The 18,945-nt window shown below is 51.0% G+C and overlaps 9 protein-coding genes across 9 annotated transcripts; 4 read left to right on the forward strand and 5 right to left on the reverse strand.

The window, feature by feature from the left end:
* Positions 1-757: 757 nt before the first annotated feature.
* Aspvir_002580 (chaperonin-containing T-complex subunit CCT5) lies at positions 758-3,030 on the reverse strand (the record flags this gene model as incomplete). The annotated part of the gene is made up of 11 exons (XM_043274178.1): positions 758-802; positions 859-947; positions 1,004-1,184; positions 1,240-1,377; positions 1,433-2,081; positions 2,144-2,433; positions 2,499-2,582; positions 2,636-2,729; positions 2,828-2,885; positions 2,939-2,956; positions 3,021-3,030. 11 exons carry the CDS (start codon positions 3,028-3,030, stop codon positions 758-760), a joined length of 1,656 nt encoding a protein of 551 aa, XP_043130113.1.
* A 434-nt stretch (positions 3,031-3,464) lies between these two features.
* On the forward strand, positions 3,465-4,369 carry Aspvir_002581 (chromo domain-containing protein; the record flags this gene model as incomplete). Its single annotated transcript, XM_043274179.1, has 5 exons — positions 3,465-3,471; positions 3,531-3,666; positions 3,720-3,762; positions 3,857-3,936; positions 3,994-4,369. The coding sequence occupies 5 exons, from the start codon at positions 3,465-3,467 to the stop codon at positions 4,367-4,369; spliced, it is 642 nt and encodes a 213-aa protein (XP_043130114.1).
* A 556-nt stretch (positions 4,370-4,925) lies between these two features.
* Positions 4,926-6,463, reverse strand: Aspvir_002582 (putative transcription factor Rap1; the record flags this gene model as incomplete). Its single annotated transcript, XM_043274180.1, has 4 exons — positions 4,926-5,825; positions 5,903-6,143; positions 6,198-6,283; positions 6,335-6,463. 4 exons carry the CDS (start codon positions 6,461-6,463, stop codon positions 4,926-4,928), a joined length of 1,356 nt encoding a protein of 451 aa, XP_043130115.1.
* Positions 6,464-7,880: 1,417 nt separating this feature from the next.
* On the forward strand, positions 7,881-8,309 carry Aspvir_002583 (palmitoyltransferase swf1; the record flags this gene model as incomplete). The annotated part of the gene is made up of 1 exon (XM_043274181.1): positions 7,881-8,309. One exon carries the CDS (start codon positions 7,881-7,883, stop codon positions 8,307-8,309), a length of 429 nt encoding a protein of 142 aa, XP_043130116.1.
* A 280-nt stretch (positions 8,310-8,589) lies between these two features.
* On the forward strand, positions 8,590-11,408 carry Aspvir_002584 (Ataxin-10 homo-association domain-containing protein; the record flags this gene model as incomplete). Its single annotated transcript, XM_043274182.1, has 2 exons — positions 8,590-8,777; positions 8,840-11,408. 2 exons carry the CDS (start codon positions 8,590-8,592, stop codon positions 11,406-11,408), a joined length of 2,757 nt encoding a protein of 918 aa, XP_043130117.1.
* A 113-nt stretch (positions 11,409-11,521) lies between these two features.
* Aspvir_002585 (uncharacterized protein) lies at positions 11,522-12,300 on the reverse strand (the record flags this gene model as incomplete). Its single annotated transcript, XM_043274183.1, has 3 exons — positions 11,522-11,799; positions 11,866-12,225; positions 12,285-12,300. The coding sequence occupies 3 exons, from the start codon at positions 12,298-12,300 to the stop codon at positions 11,522-11,524; spliced, it is 654 nt and encodes a 217-aa protein (XP_043130118.1).
* A 442-nt stretch (positions 12,301-12,742) lies between these two features.
* On the reverse strand, positions 12,743-14,633 carry Aspvir_002586 (putative oxidoreductase, FAD-binding; the record flags this gene model as incomplete). The annotated part of the gene is made up of 2 exons (XM_043274184.1): positions 12,743-14,067; positions 14,123-14,633. The coding sequence occupies 2 exons, from the start codon at positions 14,631-14,633 to the stop codon at positions 12,743-12,745; spliced, it is 1,836 nt and encodes a 611-aa protein (XP_043130119.1).
* A 973-nt stretch (positions 14,634-15,606) lies between these two features.
* Aspvir_002587 (uncharacterized protein) lies at positions 15,607-16,556 on the forward strand (the record flags this gene model as incomplete). The annotated part of the gene is made up of 2 exons (XM_043274185.1): positions 15,607-15,768; positions 15,828-16,556. 2 exons carry the CDS (start codon positions 15,607-15,609, stop codon positions 16,554-16,556), a joined length of 891 nt encoding a protein of 296 aa, XP_043130120.1.
* Positions 16,557-16,906: 350 nt separating this feature from the next.
* Positions 16,907-18,421, reverse strand: Aspvir_002588 (mannose-1-phosphate guanylyltransferase; the record flags this gene model as incomplete). The annotated part of the gene is made up of 4 exons (XM_043274186.1): positions 16,907-16,933; positions 16,987-18,156; positions 18,233-18,289; positions 18,362-18,421. 4 exons carry the CDS (start codon positions 18,419-18,421, stop codon positions 16,907-16,909), a joined length of 1,314 nt encoding a protein of 437 aa, XP_043130121.1.
* Positions 18,422-18,945: the final 524 nt, after the last annotated feature.

Here is an 18,945-nt window from a genome sequence, read left to right on the forward strand (position 1 = left end):
GGAGGCGTGGTCTCTCCGGAATTCTATCATTGACTTTGTTACCTTATTATTCCTGCTCTTCATCCGTTCCCGCGCTTATCCACCACGTCCACAACAGAACTGGGGGATATCTAAGAAGGAACCAGTCAGCCACGATCCTGGGAGATATATGTACCCTGGTCCTCTCCAAGCCAGTCAATTCGGACTATCCCTCCTTTCTAGACCGCATCTTTGACAAAAGTCCTTCGCTGTGTTCCGAACTCTTAACTCCGAGGCTTCAGTTTGCGAAGCTTGATCCATGGACTTGATTGCCGGTTGGCGGTTTCACTACTGTGACCATTGAATGATATGCTGTCTCTAGGCACGTATTCTGGAACGACGTGACATGTCCTGTATAGTGCTATACGTGCAGGCTATAATTGTCACCGCCACTTGGGACAAGAGTGGCTCCTCAGATAGTGAGGAGATCTCGCTACTTGGTAGATAGACCGTTACTAGCAATCTCGAGTGACAACAGCCCATCTTGGCTGTAAGGCCGAAAAATTTATGCTGCGCTTGGCCTCTGGTCAATGGCTATAACAATAATGAGGGCACAGGATGCGATCGACATCTGCATACCACAGTACAAATTGCTAGGTATAAGTGTCATCAGTTTCGTTCGGTTGGACATTTTTCTCTATGCATCCGCCATGTTCTACACTAGACATAGAATCACATAGGTACATTACCTCCCCAGCACAACCAGCCGGGACAATTATGCTAGTTGATATCAAGAAATCTAAAACTCCTGGCTGTCATCACCGGCAATGATGACGTTGTTGATCTGCTCTCAGTCAGTCTGAGCACATGCGGCAGCCACACATGGGTCGGAATTCGTACCTTAAGAACCATGCGGCAGAGCTGAGTAGCGAGCAAAAGTTGCTGGCGCTTGCCGATCAGAGGATCAATGACAAAGTGCTCTTTCATATCTGTTGTGCAAATGTAAGCATAGACCTTTGTGCCAATCAAAACATCAAACCCATACCATTGTTGCCGGTCAACATGCAGTCGACACCCAACCGGGAGTTCTTCTCCCTAACCTGGCGCGATTTTATCGCCGCAAGTGTCTCGATCGGGCTCAGACCCGAATTCTCGGCCAACGCCAAGGGCACCGCATCCAGCGCATCGGCAAACGCGCGCATAGCGTATTGCTCAATGCCGGGGCTCTGAAATTCCATGAGTCAGTTGCTGTATTGGAACATGGATTCCAAGACTACTTACTTTCACAGCAGCTTCCTCCACGGCGAGGGAGCAAGCAATTTCAGCAGCACCACCACCGTATACGACCCGGTTATCTGTGACGAGGTTTCGCACGACACAGAGAGCATCGTGTAGCGAGCGCTTGGCTTCATCAATGATCTAGGAGACGGGTCAGTCATGTCTCTGTCTTCCGCACTGCACAAGTCCGACTAACCATCTTGTTGCTTCCTCGTACGAAAATTGTAACGGCACGGCTGTTGGCACACTCTTCAATGACAAGCATCTTCTCCCGGGTGGTACCGAATGTCATCTCCCGCACGCGACCTGCAGTTCCCAGTTTCTCCGGGCTCAGGTCCTCAAAACGAGGGACGATCCGTCCATTCGTAGCAATGGCAATGAGTTCAATTTCGGGACCACCGACCCACCGGACGGCAGGAAGCTTGTTCTGGAGTAGAAGGTGGTTTGCCTCGTCGTCGAAACCCCACTGGCAGATTACCAGGTTGGCGCCTGAGTCTTTCAAGTGCTGGATCATCTCTGTGAACTTCTCACGTTCGTAGTCTTGAAGCTTCTTGAACTCTTCGACGGATGTGATGTCGAGCTTGTGCTTCGTCTTCGGCTTGGGAGGCTCGAACGGGCAGGTCAAGATCGCCAGCTTGGCATCTGTAACCTCGTCCGGCATCTGGGGGTGAGAGAAATCCTTATCCACAATAACACCTTTGACGAGGAGCGAGTCCTCCAGAGCACCGCCAACCTTTCCGTCTACCTTGATCAGTTCGAAATCGACGTCTTTACGCTCGAGGTCCGCAACTGAAAGCACCGCATCGACGGCGATCTTGGCGAATTGGTCGTGAGATTTCGAGACACTAGAGCAGAGTCAGTTATCAATCATCCCAAATGTAAAGATTTTGCGTCAATAAGTTCGCACATTTTGCTACCAAGACTGGTCTTCGCAACCTTGAGTAGATTTTCGGTATCGTCTTTGGTGAAAGGGATCTCGTCGCTGATCTCGTCGAGCTGAGCAACGGCAATCTCACAAGCCTGATCATATCCATCTGCAATACGAATGGGGTGGATTCCCTTGTCAATCAGCTCGGCCGCCTGCTCGAGCATAGCCGCCGCCAGGACAACGACACCAGTTGTACCGTCACCGATCTCCTCATCCTGAGACTTTGAGAGCTCGACCAAGAGTTTGGCAACGTTGTTTGTGATTTCCATCTATGGACAGTCGCAAGTCAGTGACACGCCGAATCGATGATCGCCGAGGTGGTTGAAGAACGGACCTGGGAGAGGATAGTTGCGCCATCGTTGGTAACGGTGATATCACCGTCCGGGGAGATCAGAATCTTGTCAAGACCGCGGGGACCCTATAATCATTCTTAGATGCCGTTCCAATTTTCTCAAAACCTCCGGACCATACCAAAGAAGTCTTCACGATGTTGGCGACGGTCTTGGCAGCCACAATGTGTGATTTCACGGCCTCGGTGCCGTGCTGCCTCTTCTTCTTTCCCTGACTAATGCGAGTAGGTTTTGTATCAGCGTCTGGCCGCAGCAAGGATTCATATTCGACAAAAGTCAAGACAAGCCAGGGTATGGGTCTCCCGCAACATACTCTCTGACAACGATGAACGGCCGACCCTGTTCATCTTTCATAACGGAAGCTATTGTAGCTGTTAGTCACGACCCGGAGCGTAAGGAAGCCGGAAGCAGAGGTGAAATCAACCTTGAGACAAATCAAGTTCTAAATCAAGGCAGCCAGAGTCAGTACATGGAGCGATTCTCGGTGAGGGGTATCAGGAACATACGCATCGCCATTTTGACGGTCTGCCAGCCGGCAGGATTTTGCAGCTTATAGTTTCAACAAAAGCACCCTGAGACCAAGGTGAGATAATTTTCAAAAAGATGTCCCTGGAACAAGCAACGATGAGGCGGGGGGAGGTTCAACGATCTGGACACAACTGGGTTCACTGATATTGAGGGCACTTTTAGAATTTCTGGAGATGTCCCAGTCGGGCTAGTGAGCTGCTTTCCATATGCGGTATAGCGTGTTTAGTCCACAACGCGCCTTTCTGCGCGACTCGTCCGCAGAGAGCCCAAAGTGCATCTCGATACCCCAAGTCAGCTCCTTTAAGATATATCTGGTCGCATCCCATCATTGTCGCCCATCAATCCTATCCTTAGGGTCAAGATTGCACACCGTCGCCAAAACGTTTTCCAAACTTTTCAACCTACCCAATCCTTTTAGGACAATGCCTCGTGAGTGATGGGTGACTTGTGCGCCGGAACCCGTCATGTCCAGCTGACTTTGCCTGTAGCCCCCGTTGAGGAACTTTCGGACGACGAGTCCACTGGCGGATCTATCCCTTACAACAACGTGGAACCTGACAAGGATATCGCTGGCGACACCAAGGAGGAAGAGGAGGACGATGACGAGAATGTTGAAGAGGGGCTGTGAGTGCAACGACCGACTTACCGAGCTGGTGCGCGATGCTCATATGTGACAGATACACCGTTGAAAAGATCATGGGTCATGAGTTCACAAAGGACGTATGTAACTGACCATCGCAATCCCTCCCCCGTCCACTACTTCCTTGCGCCCTCAATCAGCGCAATTGGCGACTCGGCGCTAACCAGCAGGTAGGGCAAACTTATGCTTCAAGTGAAGTGGCATGGATACGACGACCCGGCAGATCAGACATTGGAACCAGAAGAGAACCTCTTGTAAGATATTCCTCGCCACTTCTCCCGAAGCTCTAATCTGGTGCTCACACCCCCCAGGGAGGGCGCAAAGGAGATCCTAGATGAATACTTCAGAGCTCAAGGTGGTCGGCCGGAGAAACCAATTGCTGTCCGAAAGCGAAAGTCAATGGGAAGCGTTAAGGCGGAGTCTGCCACACCAGCAGAGCCTAAGCGACGCAGAAAGTCTACGGCCAATGCAGATACCAGCACAGAGACGCCAGAGGCAAGTGATGTACCCGATTGGGTGCCTCGATCAAAGAGCTGGGAGAAAGACGTCGAGAAAGTTGATACCATCATTCGCGACCCCAAGACGAACTCGTTGATCGCATTTCTGAAATGGACCAATGGCAAGACAGCCAAGGTCTCCATTGAAACATGCTACGAAAAATGCCCAAGACAGGCAAGTTCTGCTTGATGGTTGATAATCCTTGAGCGCACGCTAACTATACGGTAGATGCTGAAGTTCTACGAGCAACATCTGTGCGTCATTTCTCCTTAACTCCGATAGGTATCAGCTTCTGACTTTGCTTTAGGGTCTTCAAAGACGCTTGAAATTTCGGCTCATGATTTACAAGGTGACGCCTAGGTTTGCTTCTTCTCGTTTCAGGACTCAACGGTGTTTCATTGAGAAGGTTTCTTTTGACACATAATGTAAAACGGTCACAGCGCATTGCGAGTTGCTCACCGGAGTTACTGGCCTTCAGCTATGGTTTTTGATTTGTAAGATATATTCTCCTTGGATGCGGTCGCGCAATTCAGCAATACTCTCGTCGTAAAAAAGGACAATGCCAGGAGACCATAGTGGAAGAGCGGGGCCTATAAGTCTCCCACTCATGCTGCTTTTTTCGTCATTATTGGTCAAATTAGTTCATAATTCATGCGACAATGTTATCATCTCTCGCCTGCACAATTGCAGCCTTTCCTATCGTACATCCTGCTTGCCAGTTGAAAAGATCTCACACAGGTGACTATCAATCGCCCATGCCTCCAGAAAGGCCCGCGGCCCTGGCCATGCTAAGATAATTCCACCGCGCTTCGAAGGCCTCTGATCCATGCTTCTTCAAGACTCGTTCGACAGCGCGGCTGTTGCCCACTTCCACACATTCATCATCTTCAGGTGTCCAAACGCCAGGCATGTCCTTGGGAATGCCTTTACCAGCAGCAAGGTATTCTAGAACCTTGTCGGCTAAGCTTGGGTCCATGCTGGTACACTGTAGAGCCTCAATGACTTGTTCCTCGTTATTTGCCTTGCCTGTTCGCAGACGGTCTTCGATCCATGTGTCGATGTCTTCCTCTTGAGAGGGTTCTCCTTGAGACTCCGGACTTGAGGGAAAGAACGGCAGTTCTAACAGGAAATTGTCAGGGATACTATCCGCATTTTCGATTGGCAGCTGGGTTTTGTGAGAGTGTGCCATGGTGGCACCTCCCGTATCCTTTGGTTTCGGTTCTTCATTCCTTTGTTGATCCGTACGTTTCGAAACTGTAGTTACGACTGGTTCGGTATGAGTGGGGTGCTCCTCAAGTACTCTATGACGAGCAGTAGATATGCTCTTCTCAGGTAGGGTTGCCAGTGTTGGCCTTTTCTTCGGTCGATCATGTGTTCCCTGCCCTTCGATCCGGTCTGGTTCGCCGACCTCAGGACTTCTTTTTCTTTTTCTGGCTTCTACCCTTTCTGTAGTCTCAGGAGCATTCTCAGAACGTCTCTCATGGGACTTTGCTGAGGTAGTGCTAGGGACCTGGGACTGTCTCATAGTGCTCTCCGGCAGATTGGGAGCCTGACCTGTGGACTCTGGCACGCCCCCCGGACGTGATTTTCCACGAAGTCTCTTCAAATATCGATCACGGTACGATTGCCAAGTATGTCGTGGATGCTGAGAGTGGCAAGAAATCGTAAGCAAACAACGAGGTGAAATTCGCACGGGACAAGCCGATAGAGGCATGGGCCTACCTTCTCCGCTAATTGTTTGTAAATCAGGTTACCGCTGATTGGGGCCCTTGGATCTTTCTCATACGGTTGCACCCAGTCCCATAGCAGCTGGTCATCTTGTAGTGAATATGCGACTTTGTGAGCTCTAGTTGAGATATGTGTTGCTCCCACAGGCCGCGGCGCGGAAGGTCCAGCTCTGTAAGCTTCCAGGTCTGCCAGTTCTCCTCTCCGGACAGAGTCTTCCACAAATTTGAAAGAGTATCTGAAGTGTTCAGCTTACTTTCATAAGAAACACCGGACAAATGGTAAAACGTACGTGTCGGTTGGGAGATTTTTCCTTGTATGATCCACCAGTTTGATATCTGCATCTTTCTCCTGAAGCCTTACAATACCACCATTGGACTAGAGTACCATCAGCTTAGAGTAGAAGAGCATAAACACACAGAAACATACCTCAATCAACTCTTTGAATCTGCTCCTTTGAGGAATGTTGTGAGACAACCAGAACTGTTTCCCGTCGAAGAGAAGGCTGCCACTACTGTTACCGCCGCCATCTTCGCCCTCCACATTACCTCCTGTCATGATTAATCTAGTCCATCTGCCTTCGAAAGATAGTTAAATGGATTTCTTCCCCTCTCCCTCTTTCAGTTCCCGTCGCGGGCTACTTTACACAACACGTAATCACGTGTTCGCGCGTCGAAAATTTAATTCTCGGTGCTGTAAGGACACTGCCTCCATGCACCTCGACTTTGATTTCAGGGTATGGTTTCGAAGAAGAAATCAAAGGCCGTCTTCCATCAGATTGTATCATTCACGGCAGCACCACGATCATGACAACACTTCTTCATTCCTCTTCGGGTAGTGGAAGTCACGTGAATTAGGTGGTAACAATGACTTGGCGAAGTCATTAAAGTGCTTTCTGCAGGCCGAGAAGAGTCGACCGCCAGGTCTTCTAAAACCGGAGTGAAACGGCAATATAGACTATATCTTCAATAGTCATCCAAGCTGCAGGCGGTCCTGTCGGGCATGCTGCTAGACTGACAACGCGGGAGATCTCTACCAAGATCCTCTGACGATCTAGGTCACGATGGGGGTCCTGAGGACGGTGGCTATCGCCATACTTGGAGTCTCTGCATTTACTTTTGTGGCCCTGTTCGGAAGGCTTCCTGCTCTTAGGTGAGAGAAAAATCATTTGCACTGGCCACCGCTGACGAGTAGTGTCGGTAGGAAAACCCCCGTTGGATTACTCCATAGGATCATTTGTATACACGTTCCTAATGTGCTATTATATTTGGACTCTCATCTACTGGGAAGCAGACTGTCGTACTGCTGGAACCGGTCCGGTACTTATATATTGCACGAAAACCATCCGCTCGTACTTGTAAGTATTGAGCTGTTGCAGACATCCTTGCTAATCGGCGATTAACCCTCATCGAAGATTTTCTTTCTTTCACTCCTCGTCGCAGGAGAATGCATGTTTATTCCGAGCGCATGGCCTAGAATCTCAACATTTCATCGGCTCTGCATTCCAGCCCTCACGGTTCTTCCATACATCTTTCTGTACGCTAGCGTTGTCTCCAAGTCGTACATCACTCATGAAAACCATGAGGATGAGATGGCACGGTATCCATATGACCGAGTTATTTTTCATCCGGGTCATCGTTGCCGTACGTGTAACTTCCTGAAACCGGCGCGAAGTAAGCACTGCAGTTTCTGCAATGCTTGTGTTTCGCGGCACGATCATCACTGCGTTTGGCTGACCAACTGCGTTGGTCGGAACAACTACCATTACTTCTTATCTTTGTTACTTTCCCTATCTGTGATGTTGGCATATGGGTCATGCCTTGGCTTCTCTCTTCTGTCGCAAACGCTAGAGCGACTTATCCCGTCGAGCTCACCGTTACGATCGAAATCACAAGACTGGACGACCTGGCTCAATGTCTGGGCGATAGCTATTGCTTCTGATATTCGGGTTGGTGCAATCGCCATGCTAACAGCCATGACAGCACCATTGGCTATGGCCTTTCTGCTCTATCACACCTACCTCATCTGGGCTGGCATGACCACAAATGAAAGCGCAAAATGGTCAGACTGGAAAGAGGATGTTGCAGATGGCTTGGTGTTTAAGTCCACCAGAAGCGAGATTTATGGGACCCCATTCCACTCCGATGAGGACACTCCGGCTCAAAGAGCCTGGCCAGTGAGCAGTGACCAGATCCTAGTAGTCACGGACGGTGAGCCCCCCAAGGACGGCTTTCGGCTCTGCTCACGCTCAAATGGGATTTTTCATAAGGAAGATTCACAGGTGCCAGTTGACACAAGATGGGTTGAAGTGAACAGTATGCGGGAGATTGACAATATCTATGATCTGGGATTCTGGGACAATCTACGGGAGGTTTTCAATATGCCTGTCAGACGCCGTGTATAATTTCTCTTCCGTGATCACTCTCAATCTCGTACATATTGATAATATGATCGTTATAACGCTACCAGCCCATTCTTGTATAAAAATACGCTCTCATGTGGGCTTACCAAAAAGGGTAGGCGGGACCCTTGATCGGCGGAACCGGAAAAACTGCCTCTGTCAACTATTTCTTCTCCCCATTTGTCGTCGCAATCAACACTTCTACTACATCGATTTAGTACATTTTCTAGCAATAATCTCGCGTCGGTGCCGTCTCGCGTAATAACTGCGGGTAACCGTCAAGATGACAGACCGACCAGCGGCAGAAACTAAACCAAAATGCACCCCAGCTGAGCTCATGTTGAAGGTCATCCTGACGGGAACTTTGAGCCACTATGAGACTCGTGGGATGATTGACGATAAACGCTTGGAACACATGCTTTCTGCTGGGAAACAGATACTTTACAAAACACACCAGGAGAGCGACGTCAGGTATGATTTTTTTGGTAACCTTGAACTGCGAGACATCTGTCTGACTGCTTCACTTACAACAGACACAATTTGGGCCTATCGCCGGACATTTGGCAAGGCTTCACGGATGTACTGACGAAGGCGATCCCGGTTCTGGAATCACAATCATTTGCATGGAAGAGCCCTCCGTCCGCGAACTATGAACACTCCTCCTCAAATCTCATTGCATACAACTACTTCTCCCTCGTCAAAGACATCGAGCGCTTGAACGACCTGTGCACTATAGCTCGTAACCTTCTCGCCACGACGAAGAAAGCGCAGAATATTGCGGCGGAGAAAGGTTTTGATCAAAGGATTTTGGCACTGGTGGATACTTGTGTGAGAGTCACCGCGCGGGGGTTTGACGGAGAGACAAATGCGAGGAACGAGGAGCGCTGGCAGAAAGTGGTCAATCTATATAAGCGATTATTGATCACATGTCTTCAATTCCTGCACAATTTTATCATGCATAATGAGCAGCGGAAGATGGTCTTGTGGTTAGATCTGTTCGGCTACCATTCGACTGGCGACTCCAATATCATTCAACCTAGAGAGCCGCTTGATCAGGCTAACGCTCAGGCTGAGGGGGTGGCACCAATCGTCAAGATTGGGGAGAGGATTGTCAACCCCCCGATCAGGGCACTTTACGATCAGACTGCGGAAGATTTGTTACTGGAAACCATCTCGAATTTCCCGCGGGAGCCCGCGACAATCAAAGAAGAAGCGGCCATGCTACTTCTTGCAAACATCAAAGACCACATGGAGAAACTTCTGGGGCGAGACCTTACGGCCATCCAAGAAATGGGCAAGGACCCGGAGCAGGTGAAGGAGATACGAGCCGCGTTGACTGCTATTCTTGGAGCCAAGGTGGATGGCTGGTCAGATCTCCAAGATAGAGCCAGAGACCTTCCACCTGCTCTCCCCGAAGACGAGCCGCCGAGGAAAAAGGCAATCCTGACGATAGACCGCAGCCAAACCGCCGGTTTTCCTCGCATTTGCTGGGCTGACTTACCCGACCTCAACGAATACGGCGCACTGGCAGCAGGCGATGCACCAATAACGGAGGAAGACACAAGCATGCCCCGATCTGCTCAATCTGCGGCCGAGACCTTGCAAGAAGCCAAGGACGAGTTGATGGCTCGACTGCAGGAATCATCACAGATTGCTGATCATGGTGACCAAGATTATGATGCCGGCGATGCAGGGACAGTTGGCGACGACGATTCGCACAGCTTGGAAGCCGTTGCTGATGGAAGTATGGAAGAGGAAGAGGAAGAAGACGATGAGGATGACGAAGACTACCGAGGTCGACCTGGTGATCAGCAGCGTGGCCTGCTGACTGACATCCCTCTCGTTCTAGGTCCCGCGGAAATTGAAGCTCTTCCCATGATCATTCAGGCCGGTATTGTGGACAGCTTTGGACTCAAGGGTGGCGAGCGCACAGGATCGAGAAACATGCAAGCTCTCAGATGCCACATCCTTCTCACCCAGGAAACTGGTCGAAATCTCTTGCGGGAGCTATTAATTTTCATCGCTGCCTGGGACCTTCCTGATGATGAGCTATATTTCAAGATGATGGTGCAGATTATGGATGCAGTTCTGAAGAATGGGCTGATGTCTCACGCCTACTCCGACTTCGGGCAACCAAAGGACATCATCTCTCCCGCGCAGGCAGTCGTGGTCAAGATCTTGACGCACATTTTCAGGGCAAAGTACTCTCCTGCCTCGGTTACAGGCGCAACCCAGCAGAGCGCTACGAAGAACCCGGCACCTCTTTCTAGGGTTGATATCCTCACGGTTCGCTACATATTTACTATCTTCCGCGGGAACATAATCCCCGAAACCTGCGCCTTAATCTACCTTCAAGGGCAGATCAGGGCCGGACGTGCCCTGCCAGAAGATTTCCCGCTGAATTTGTGGGACATGGAACGAGTCTACGAGGGTGTCTACCAATTCTTGGAGTTCTTTGCTGTACTCACAGAGAATAACGACTGGAAGAACCTGCTTGTCAAGTGGGAGATTGTTTATGATCTGGTGACGCTAATCAAGGAACTCGAAGCCAGCATCCCCAAGGGCCAACTGAGTTCGCTATCTCTTGGCCGCAACAGCCCTTCGAAAGAAGCACATGAACAAGACGCAGCTGCAGGGCCCGTGGCTGTTGAGAGACCATACGACCCCGGTGACCCTGACCCGGCGGAAAACGGCGCTGACAGCACCGGGTCCAGGGCCGAATCGCCCCCTATCACCGAGGATCCTTCTGAATTTGAGTGGAGGAATCTCAAGAAACTCGTCGTACTCGTTCTGTCGTCTCTGGTTTGGAAGTGTCCCGAGGTCCAGGATCAGATTCGCCGATACGGCGGTGTCGAGACTATCTTGTCTTGTACCAACTTTGACGCTCACAACCCGTACATCAAGGAACACGCTGTGATGTGTCTCAAGTTCCTGCTAGAAGGGAATCGGGAGAACCAAAAGCTGGTCGAAGCGCTCGAGGCTCGGGAGGTGGTCAGGGATGAGAATGGGCTGTTGGAGAGAAGTGGCTTTGAGGCCGTTATCGATAAGACCGGCAAGCTGGCCATTCGACCCAAGGAGGGCCAGCCTTCAGAGAAAAGGTAGGGCGAGATAAATACATTGTAAAGAGTGATAGACAATATACTAGAGAAGATACTTCCCCACGCAGGTAATGACATGGCACATGAATACAATAATGAAACAGGATGAATCTGCAACTAGCCATACATACCATCCCACTCCTCCTCGTCATCCTCGACAGGTTTCTTCCTACGCGCCTCTGCCTTCTCACGCTCCTGTTTGGCAAAATCCGTCCGATCAAGCGGACACGTCCCCCGCAACCGCAACCAGGGTCGGATACACTCCAAATCAAACAAATGCGTAGAATGACACGGCAGCCGCACAACGAGCGGATATTCATCCTCCAAGAACGGGTTATTGCAAATCGGACACGTCTGCGTCTCCTTCAACGACGTACGCGGGACCCGGTCGAGCACTATTCAATAACCTCTAGTCAGTCCGCGCTCCGCATCCACCCTCAATGACGATTCTCAAAACCTACCGTCGCAAAACTCCTCGCTCACACCCTCCACCTCCTTAGGCGGCGTATCCGCCTCCCGCAACAACGTCTGAATCATCTGCGACAGGAGATCGTCGCCGTCGCCATCGCCGCCTTCGCCGCTTTCGCCGCCTTCGCGAGCGCTTGCACCCCCGCCCTCCGACTCCCGGCGCATAGCCTCGAACGCCTCAGCGAGAGTATAGAACGCGGCGCTTACGTCGCGCGGGACGGGGACGGCGTGCGGTCTGGAGCGGTGCTCATCGGGGCTGATTTGGGAGAGGGTCGAGAAGAAGGTCGAGAGGTCGGGGCGGCGGCGGCGGGTGGGCTGTTGGGGGATGGAGGGGTCGGCTGTGTTGTGTTCGACTGGGGGAGTGTCTTAGCATGTTTACCGTGTGGATTTGCGATGGGGGGTTGTAAGGTACCTTCGTAAGTGGACATTTTTGGTTGATTTCACTCTCTCGCGGGGAGTGAGGGGTGAGATCGGTAACCTGATTGACTCGATTGTGTGGGGCGGGTATGTGGTTTCTTCCTGTGTCAATTATTTTCTGTTTATGGGGTCGACAGATTGCTGGGAGTGAATTTTGTTTTCTCGATTGTGGACAGTGAGAGGAAGATGAAGAAGAAGCTTGCGGAGTTTAGAGGGGGAGCTCTTGTTATCCATCTTGGCCGATGCGGAGGCAACAAATCGATACGCGTCTGGCCTGATAGTTTGTGCCTCAGGCTCTCTATGCCTATGAATAGGATTCCTGAGGCATCAGCTTGACAAAGTATGAGACACCATTCTGTGTGATCTATTTGACAAGTATATACGGAATGCATTGTTGATATGAGAGTCTCAAGTCCTATATCACCAGACCAATGTTGACCAACCACATAAGACCTAGTAGGTGAAATCCTCATAGATAACTTGCTTCCCTGCGAGCCAAGTCATGACAGAGCCCTTGAGTGAGGGACTTCCACAGAAATACCAGGCATCCCCCAAGGACGTATCCAAGTCTCGGGCCTCCATCCTACGATGCTCGATTCTCGCCCCGGATGGTATAATGGCTTCGAGTTGCTGAGACCCCTGATCATCATTTGGCTTAGATCCTGTGAGAAATAGAGTGGTTGAGCCTGGCAGTCGGGGGAAGCGCTGGAATGTGTCGAAGACAATGCCCACATCGGTCATAGAAATGGACCACAGGAGGTGTAGGCGCGAAACGTCAATGCCTGGTAGCTGTGCAATAATGGGCGTGATACCAATTCCGCCCGCTATAACCGGGATTGTGCAGTCACCTCCTTGATCGTCTAGCCTAAACTCGCCACCGAAGCCTTTGAGAGATACCTCTAAACCGGCGCGCTCACTAGTCCTGAAGAGGTGACTGGTTACGTTGCCATGCTTGCGAACTGTGATTTCAAATTCATCCGCTGGCAGTCCATGCCCTGGATACGATGAAATAGTGAATGTCCTGACATAATCATCATTCAGACTCAAAGGATCGTCATCAAGCATATGGCAATAGCCCAGGTCCAACTCCTCCTGGAACGAAAAGGTGGCATACTGGCCGGGAGCCCAGGTCCCGATTTCGGATGGATCTGAAATTCGAAACCGAAACAGACCGATGGTCGGAGTAAGAATCTTCTTTGCGATCATGGTAGCAGTAACGGAAACATCGTCATTAAACTGAGCGACCCGATTGACCCTTTCTGTGGCCAGGTAACGTACGCTTGGGTTGTATGGAGAGGGCGTGCCTGCAATTCCTCTGAAGGCGAGTGATTTCTCGACGAAGCGAGCGGCGGTGACGGTCACTTTGACAGCTAGATTTGATCGTGGAAGCAGAGCAGCCGCTTCTTTGCCAATCAAGACCTGGGTTCTTCCTGTGACATAGAGAGCGTCTCCCGTGTCAAAGTCTGGGAAAACGTATCCTGCCAGAGGAGTTGTCTGGAAGTTTCCCAGCGTCTGGTACAGTCTATTGCCAGAATATTCAGGATATACGAAAACAGCACCATTAGGTCCGTTGCTCATGAGTCGTACAAAGCCTGGAGGCCCACCGCGGAGATTGGTGTCCATGTCCTCAGTACCATGAGTCGAGGCGACAAAAAGGCAGTCCGCTCGGCTGAGTAGTTCAACTGCAGCTGGTGGTAGCTGGGGGTCGTCAGTAACCAGTTTCGGATCAGGCAGAGCTGGAATTATCTTCTTCTTATTCAGGTATTTGGGACAATTGCCTGTCCGTATTTAGCAAAGACTTGCCGAGAACCATATATAGGAACCAGACCGTACCGAGACATCCCTGGATGAACACAGACAGGTGCGCCATCCCATTTTCTCTTTGACCTTGGCAGTCTCGACCAGATTCATGGCTCCCAGCGTCCAGTGATCCAGCAATCTTCCTTCCATAAAGTTTCGCCCTTTTACGGTTCTCCAGATCGATCGCCAACCCGGAGACAGGCTGGCCAGCGGTCTCTGCGGAAACACTGCCCTCATTCGTGGAGCCTCTTAGTAGCAACTCTGCGACAGGATCATATCGACTATCCACTGGCGTTTTAATGTCGACAGTAGACTGCGAAGCAGGAGCGGCAAAGCCAGGCTCTCCTCCCCACACAGTTGCCCATGGTCGGCCATCCTGATCTATAGTGCTCAAGGCCATTAAAGGAGACCTCTGTACCAGGAATGCGGCTCCAGGATAGAGATAAGGGACAGTTGGATTGGGTTTAAACGGAACTCGGAGCAAAGTGTGCATCTTGCTCTCGCCATCATGCCAGGGAAGTGTCCCAGCAAGGATGGTAGCCATATTTGGTGCAATGGGTAGCAATCAGAATCTCAAGCGATATGCAATGGAGGCATCCTGAAAGAGACGGTAGCAAGAGCGCCGGCATATTATAACTCAAGTACAAAGCCGACTAGTGTCAGTCAAAGAAGATATTACACAATGCTGGTTGATTTCTAATCCGTGTAGGTCCCTTGGCTATATGCGCTGTTAGTCACCAGGCGGGGTACGGATTTCGGGATAAATTGCTGGAGCGAATTATGACTTTCTAGCAAACTTAAGTCGAAGCTGAGAAGAATGTGGGAATGAAGAAAGACTGAAGTCGAGGTCCTCGATACACCCAAGACGATTGATGCTCCGTGGGGATTGCTTGATAAATGTGCCGCGTCCTCGTGGAGCGTCCAAGCAGATCACTTAGCTTGAAACACGCAACAAGAAGCGGAGGAAACTAAGGTAACGATCAACGCTCTCGTCGCTCTGGTTCAAATCCGGAGAGAGAGAATCATTCAAAACTGGCTTTCTCAGAATGACTGCCAAGTAAGAACCGGCTCCCAGATGGCATTTGTGGGACAAGAATGTTCAGTCCAATCTAGCCTTCTCGAGTCCTGACGACGATTGTTTATCGATAACGTTTAGTTTAGCGTGTTTTCTTTCTTTAGCAACACCCGCAGTGGATCATCGCCAAGGGAGGCATTGCATTGCATTGAGCTTGGGGGTGACGCAGCTTTCTTGTTCAGCTGGAATTCTACTTAAAGATTATATTTCACCTCTCTGGCTGGTCCAGCAAAATTTACAAACCTGCGTTGTGGTCAGTCGACGTCTGTCACGGCAATCTATTTGTTTATCTCGGGATAGCCTCGAATCAACGGTGGACAACACTTGGTATACGTACTTCTCCACAGGCTTCCTCTACAGAGAGTATCTCATACTGGACAATTGATGCTGAAGCGACTGAGCTCCGTCAGAGAACCCATCGCGTCCATCCACAACCATAGAGATGCGTTCTAAATCTGTAAAGCCGTCTCTCTACCCTCCTGTACCTTTTCATGCCATCCGCGCAATTTCCCTACTCTCCTCAGTAATCGTCGGCATCATCCTCGCCGTGTTTATCTATCATCTCAAAAGCGGCGGATATAAACTTCCTTGGGCCTTCTTACTGGTAAGTACTTTTCTCTGTGCCTTGCAGACCATCTCAAAGCCAACCTCACCGTCATCTAGCTCCTCGTCTCCGCATTCCTCTCTATCCTCAATTACATCTTCACCAGCCTCACCCACTGCTGCTATGGCCTCTCCCCGCGCCTCTCCCTCCTCTCGAACACCATCCTCCTCATCCTCTGGCTCATCTCCCTTGGCCTTCTGAGCTGGAGCATGTCCCACACCATCCTCACCACCTGCAACGCAACCTATTGGGCCACCTCAACCGGCATCAGCGTCTGCCGCACCTACAAGGCTCTCTTCACCTTCACCTGCACCAGCACATTTGCCGCCATCGCCGCGGTCGCACTCGACATCATCATCCACAAGCGCCAGACCCGACTAGGCACATACGACCCCATGACCAGCAACCCAGACATCAAGCTGCACGAGCGCAACAATAGCGCAATGACAGACACTAACGTCGGCCTCCCACTCGACGACGAGCGGCACCCGCTCCAGGATCAGCATCAGCATCAGCTCCATGAGAGCCCCTACCCAGATCGTCACGGAATCTCCGATATCCCGGGCCCGGATTATGCGAATCACCCGGCGTACCGGGTGCCGCCGCCTGTGTATGGGCTGAATGCATCGGCGGAGCATTACCATGCGGGCGAGGCGCAAGAGTTCTCGGAGACTGCGCCGGCGAGAAGTCAGCGGGGTGGGCCGCGGGTTCGGTTCAGTGGTGTTGGACGTCCGGGGTATGGCCATCCTGCGGAGCAGACGGCGTATGATCCCGGGGCTTATCGGTGATTTTGTTATCCGGACAAGCAGTACCTGACTGCCGGGTTTATGATTTCTACCATTCTTTGATGTGTTATGACTTTGATATATACATGGTTCATTCTGCGATGGGACGAATATCACAAGGCAAGACGAAACATCGCGTACTTGAGCGTTTTTATCAATTCATGATCTGTCTGATATCGAATTATACCAAAATTGTCACCGTCATTTGGCCCAGACGGTCAACCTTTGTCAAGGTCCAAGAAAATGGCTTAGAGGAGTAAAGAGTGTTGATGAGAGAGTCGGACAGATTAGTGGTAACGGGCAATATGTATAAACCCCCAAATAGATCCAAAACAGCCATCTTGAATATCCCACTACATAATAACCTCATTGGCAACATCCTGTTTAACCATGTTAGTGTCATTGAGTAATGCAGAAGAGTCAATTAACATACCCGCTTGAGTTCCTTGTACGGCAGACACACACAGTTCTGTACTCGTACCTCGTCGCCGACAGCGCACTCCTTACCCAAGATGGTGATGCTTTGCACTTTGATGCCATGCTTGATGATGCTGGTGGAGTGGCTTGTCATGGGGATTGGGGTTCCCTCGACACGAGCCCAGGCTCCCACCCGGCTGCTCCAGCCGATAATCGAGTGCATCACACACGCATCGTGCTTGACCTCTGCATCCTCCAGCACGATCGAGTCCTTGATACGGGCTCCAGCGCCGACGACTGCACGGGCACCGATGGAGACGCTGGGACCCAACTTGGCGGTCGGGTCAACGGTTGCGGTGGGGTGGATGTAGACGGGGGGCACGATCGTGGCGGAGGGAGGGGTGAGTTCGTCGGATTGCGCCTGGAAGGCCTTTTGCAGGTACAGCGCGTTGGCGGGGACGGCCGAGCCAGCAGTCTTGATCTGTCGCCAGAAATCCTTGGTCTCGTGGACGAAGAACCGGTTGCTGTCCGCCAAGTCGGAGAGGATGTCCTGCTCCAGACGGAGGACCTCGCTCTTCTCCGCCTCCTCCTCGGCGGCAACGAAGGAGGACTCCAGGTTTTCAGAGGAAGGGTATGAGAGGAGGCGGGGCCGGGTAGTGCGGCGCTTGATGGCGCTGCGGATGGCGGGGAAGATACACTCGGTAGCAAAGAGGTAGACACCGCAATTGATGAGGTTGGAGATGTGCGATTCCGGCTTTTCGACGTAGTGCAGCACGCGCTTGGTGTGAGCATCGGAGACAATACATCCAAAGTTGGTGGCGGCCTCGTTGCTGACCCGGGTTCCCAGAATCACCGCCTCTGCGTCCTTCTCCTCGAACAGCTTCAGCATCTCACCAAGAGGGAAGGAGCAGCAAACGTCGGCGTTCAGGACGAAAATGCGCTCGGGCTTGCCCTTGAGGATGGCATCACGGAAATGATAGAGACCTCCTGCTGTGCCAAGCGCCGTATATTCACGCAAGTATTGAATTCGGAACTGCGGGAACTCCTTGCTGGAGTCCTTGATGAAATCGCGGAAGACCGATTCATCGTAGTAGCCGACCAGGATGACTTCTCGGATATCGGGGATTTTGGCAAAAGCCTTGAGGCAGTGGTTGATAATGGGGTGACCGGCAACTTCGAAAAGGGGCTGATCGAGTTCAATGTCCCTTGAGTTAGCTACACTCTCTGAGTGAGGGGAAGAGTAAAAAGGAGGGGTAACCCACCTTTGGAACATCAAGAGACAGAGGTCTGAACCGAGTACCTCTGGAAGGACCTCCAACCTGATCGTGAGCATGTTAGCCGCATACTAATCATTTGCAACATCGAGGTGCTATTCTCCCTGCTTCACCTACCAAGATCACAGCCTTGGTGGAGGCCACAGTTGAATGTTCCCGCACTGGAACTTGAAGCATTGAGAATAGCTGCAATGACGGATTGGAGGAGTTATTATATGAATTGGACTGTGGTGATCAGAGGCCGAGGGAGGATTGGCAATAATGACACTCAGTAGTATGGATAAGAAGTTTTGATATTTAATAGAGTAGTAATAGGAGAAAAGCGAATAATAATATTATGCGTATTATGCTTGAACTTCGGTGATGCCCCCAGATGACCACGCACTCTGTTCCAGGCCCACCACAGGTACCACCTCGTTTGGTACCTCAGGCACTAACTTTAGGCTGACTAGAACAAGTCGGGAGTAGCGAGGATCCGCATTTGGTGAACCACGGGTCACGGAGAGCCTCCAGCCATTTGACCGCTTTCGTCCATCTGAGATTCAAGGTCTTTCACAGTCGGGAATCAGGACCTTTGCCCCTGAAAACATGGATGTCTCTTTGGAAAACCTCCGAGTAATATTCTGTACGTTAATTGGATAAGCTAATGTGACAGGATATCTAGTATTTGCGAGCCAAATACCTGCTTCAAGTGATTGCCT

This window comes from Aspergillus viridinutans (assembly GCF_018404265.1).
Source record: "Aspergillus viridinutans IFM 47045 DNA, scaffold_12, whole genome shotgun sequence".
NCBI classification, from domain to species: Eukaryota; Fungi; Ascomycota; class Eurotiomycetes; order Eurotiales; family Aspergillaceae; genus Aspergillus; species Aspergillus viridinutans.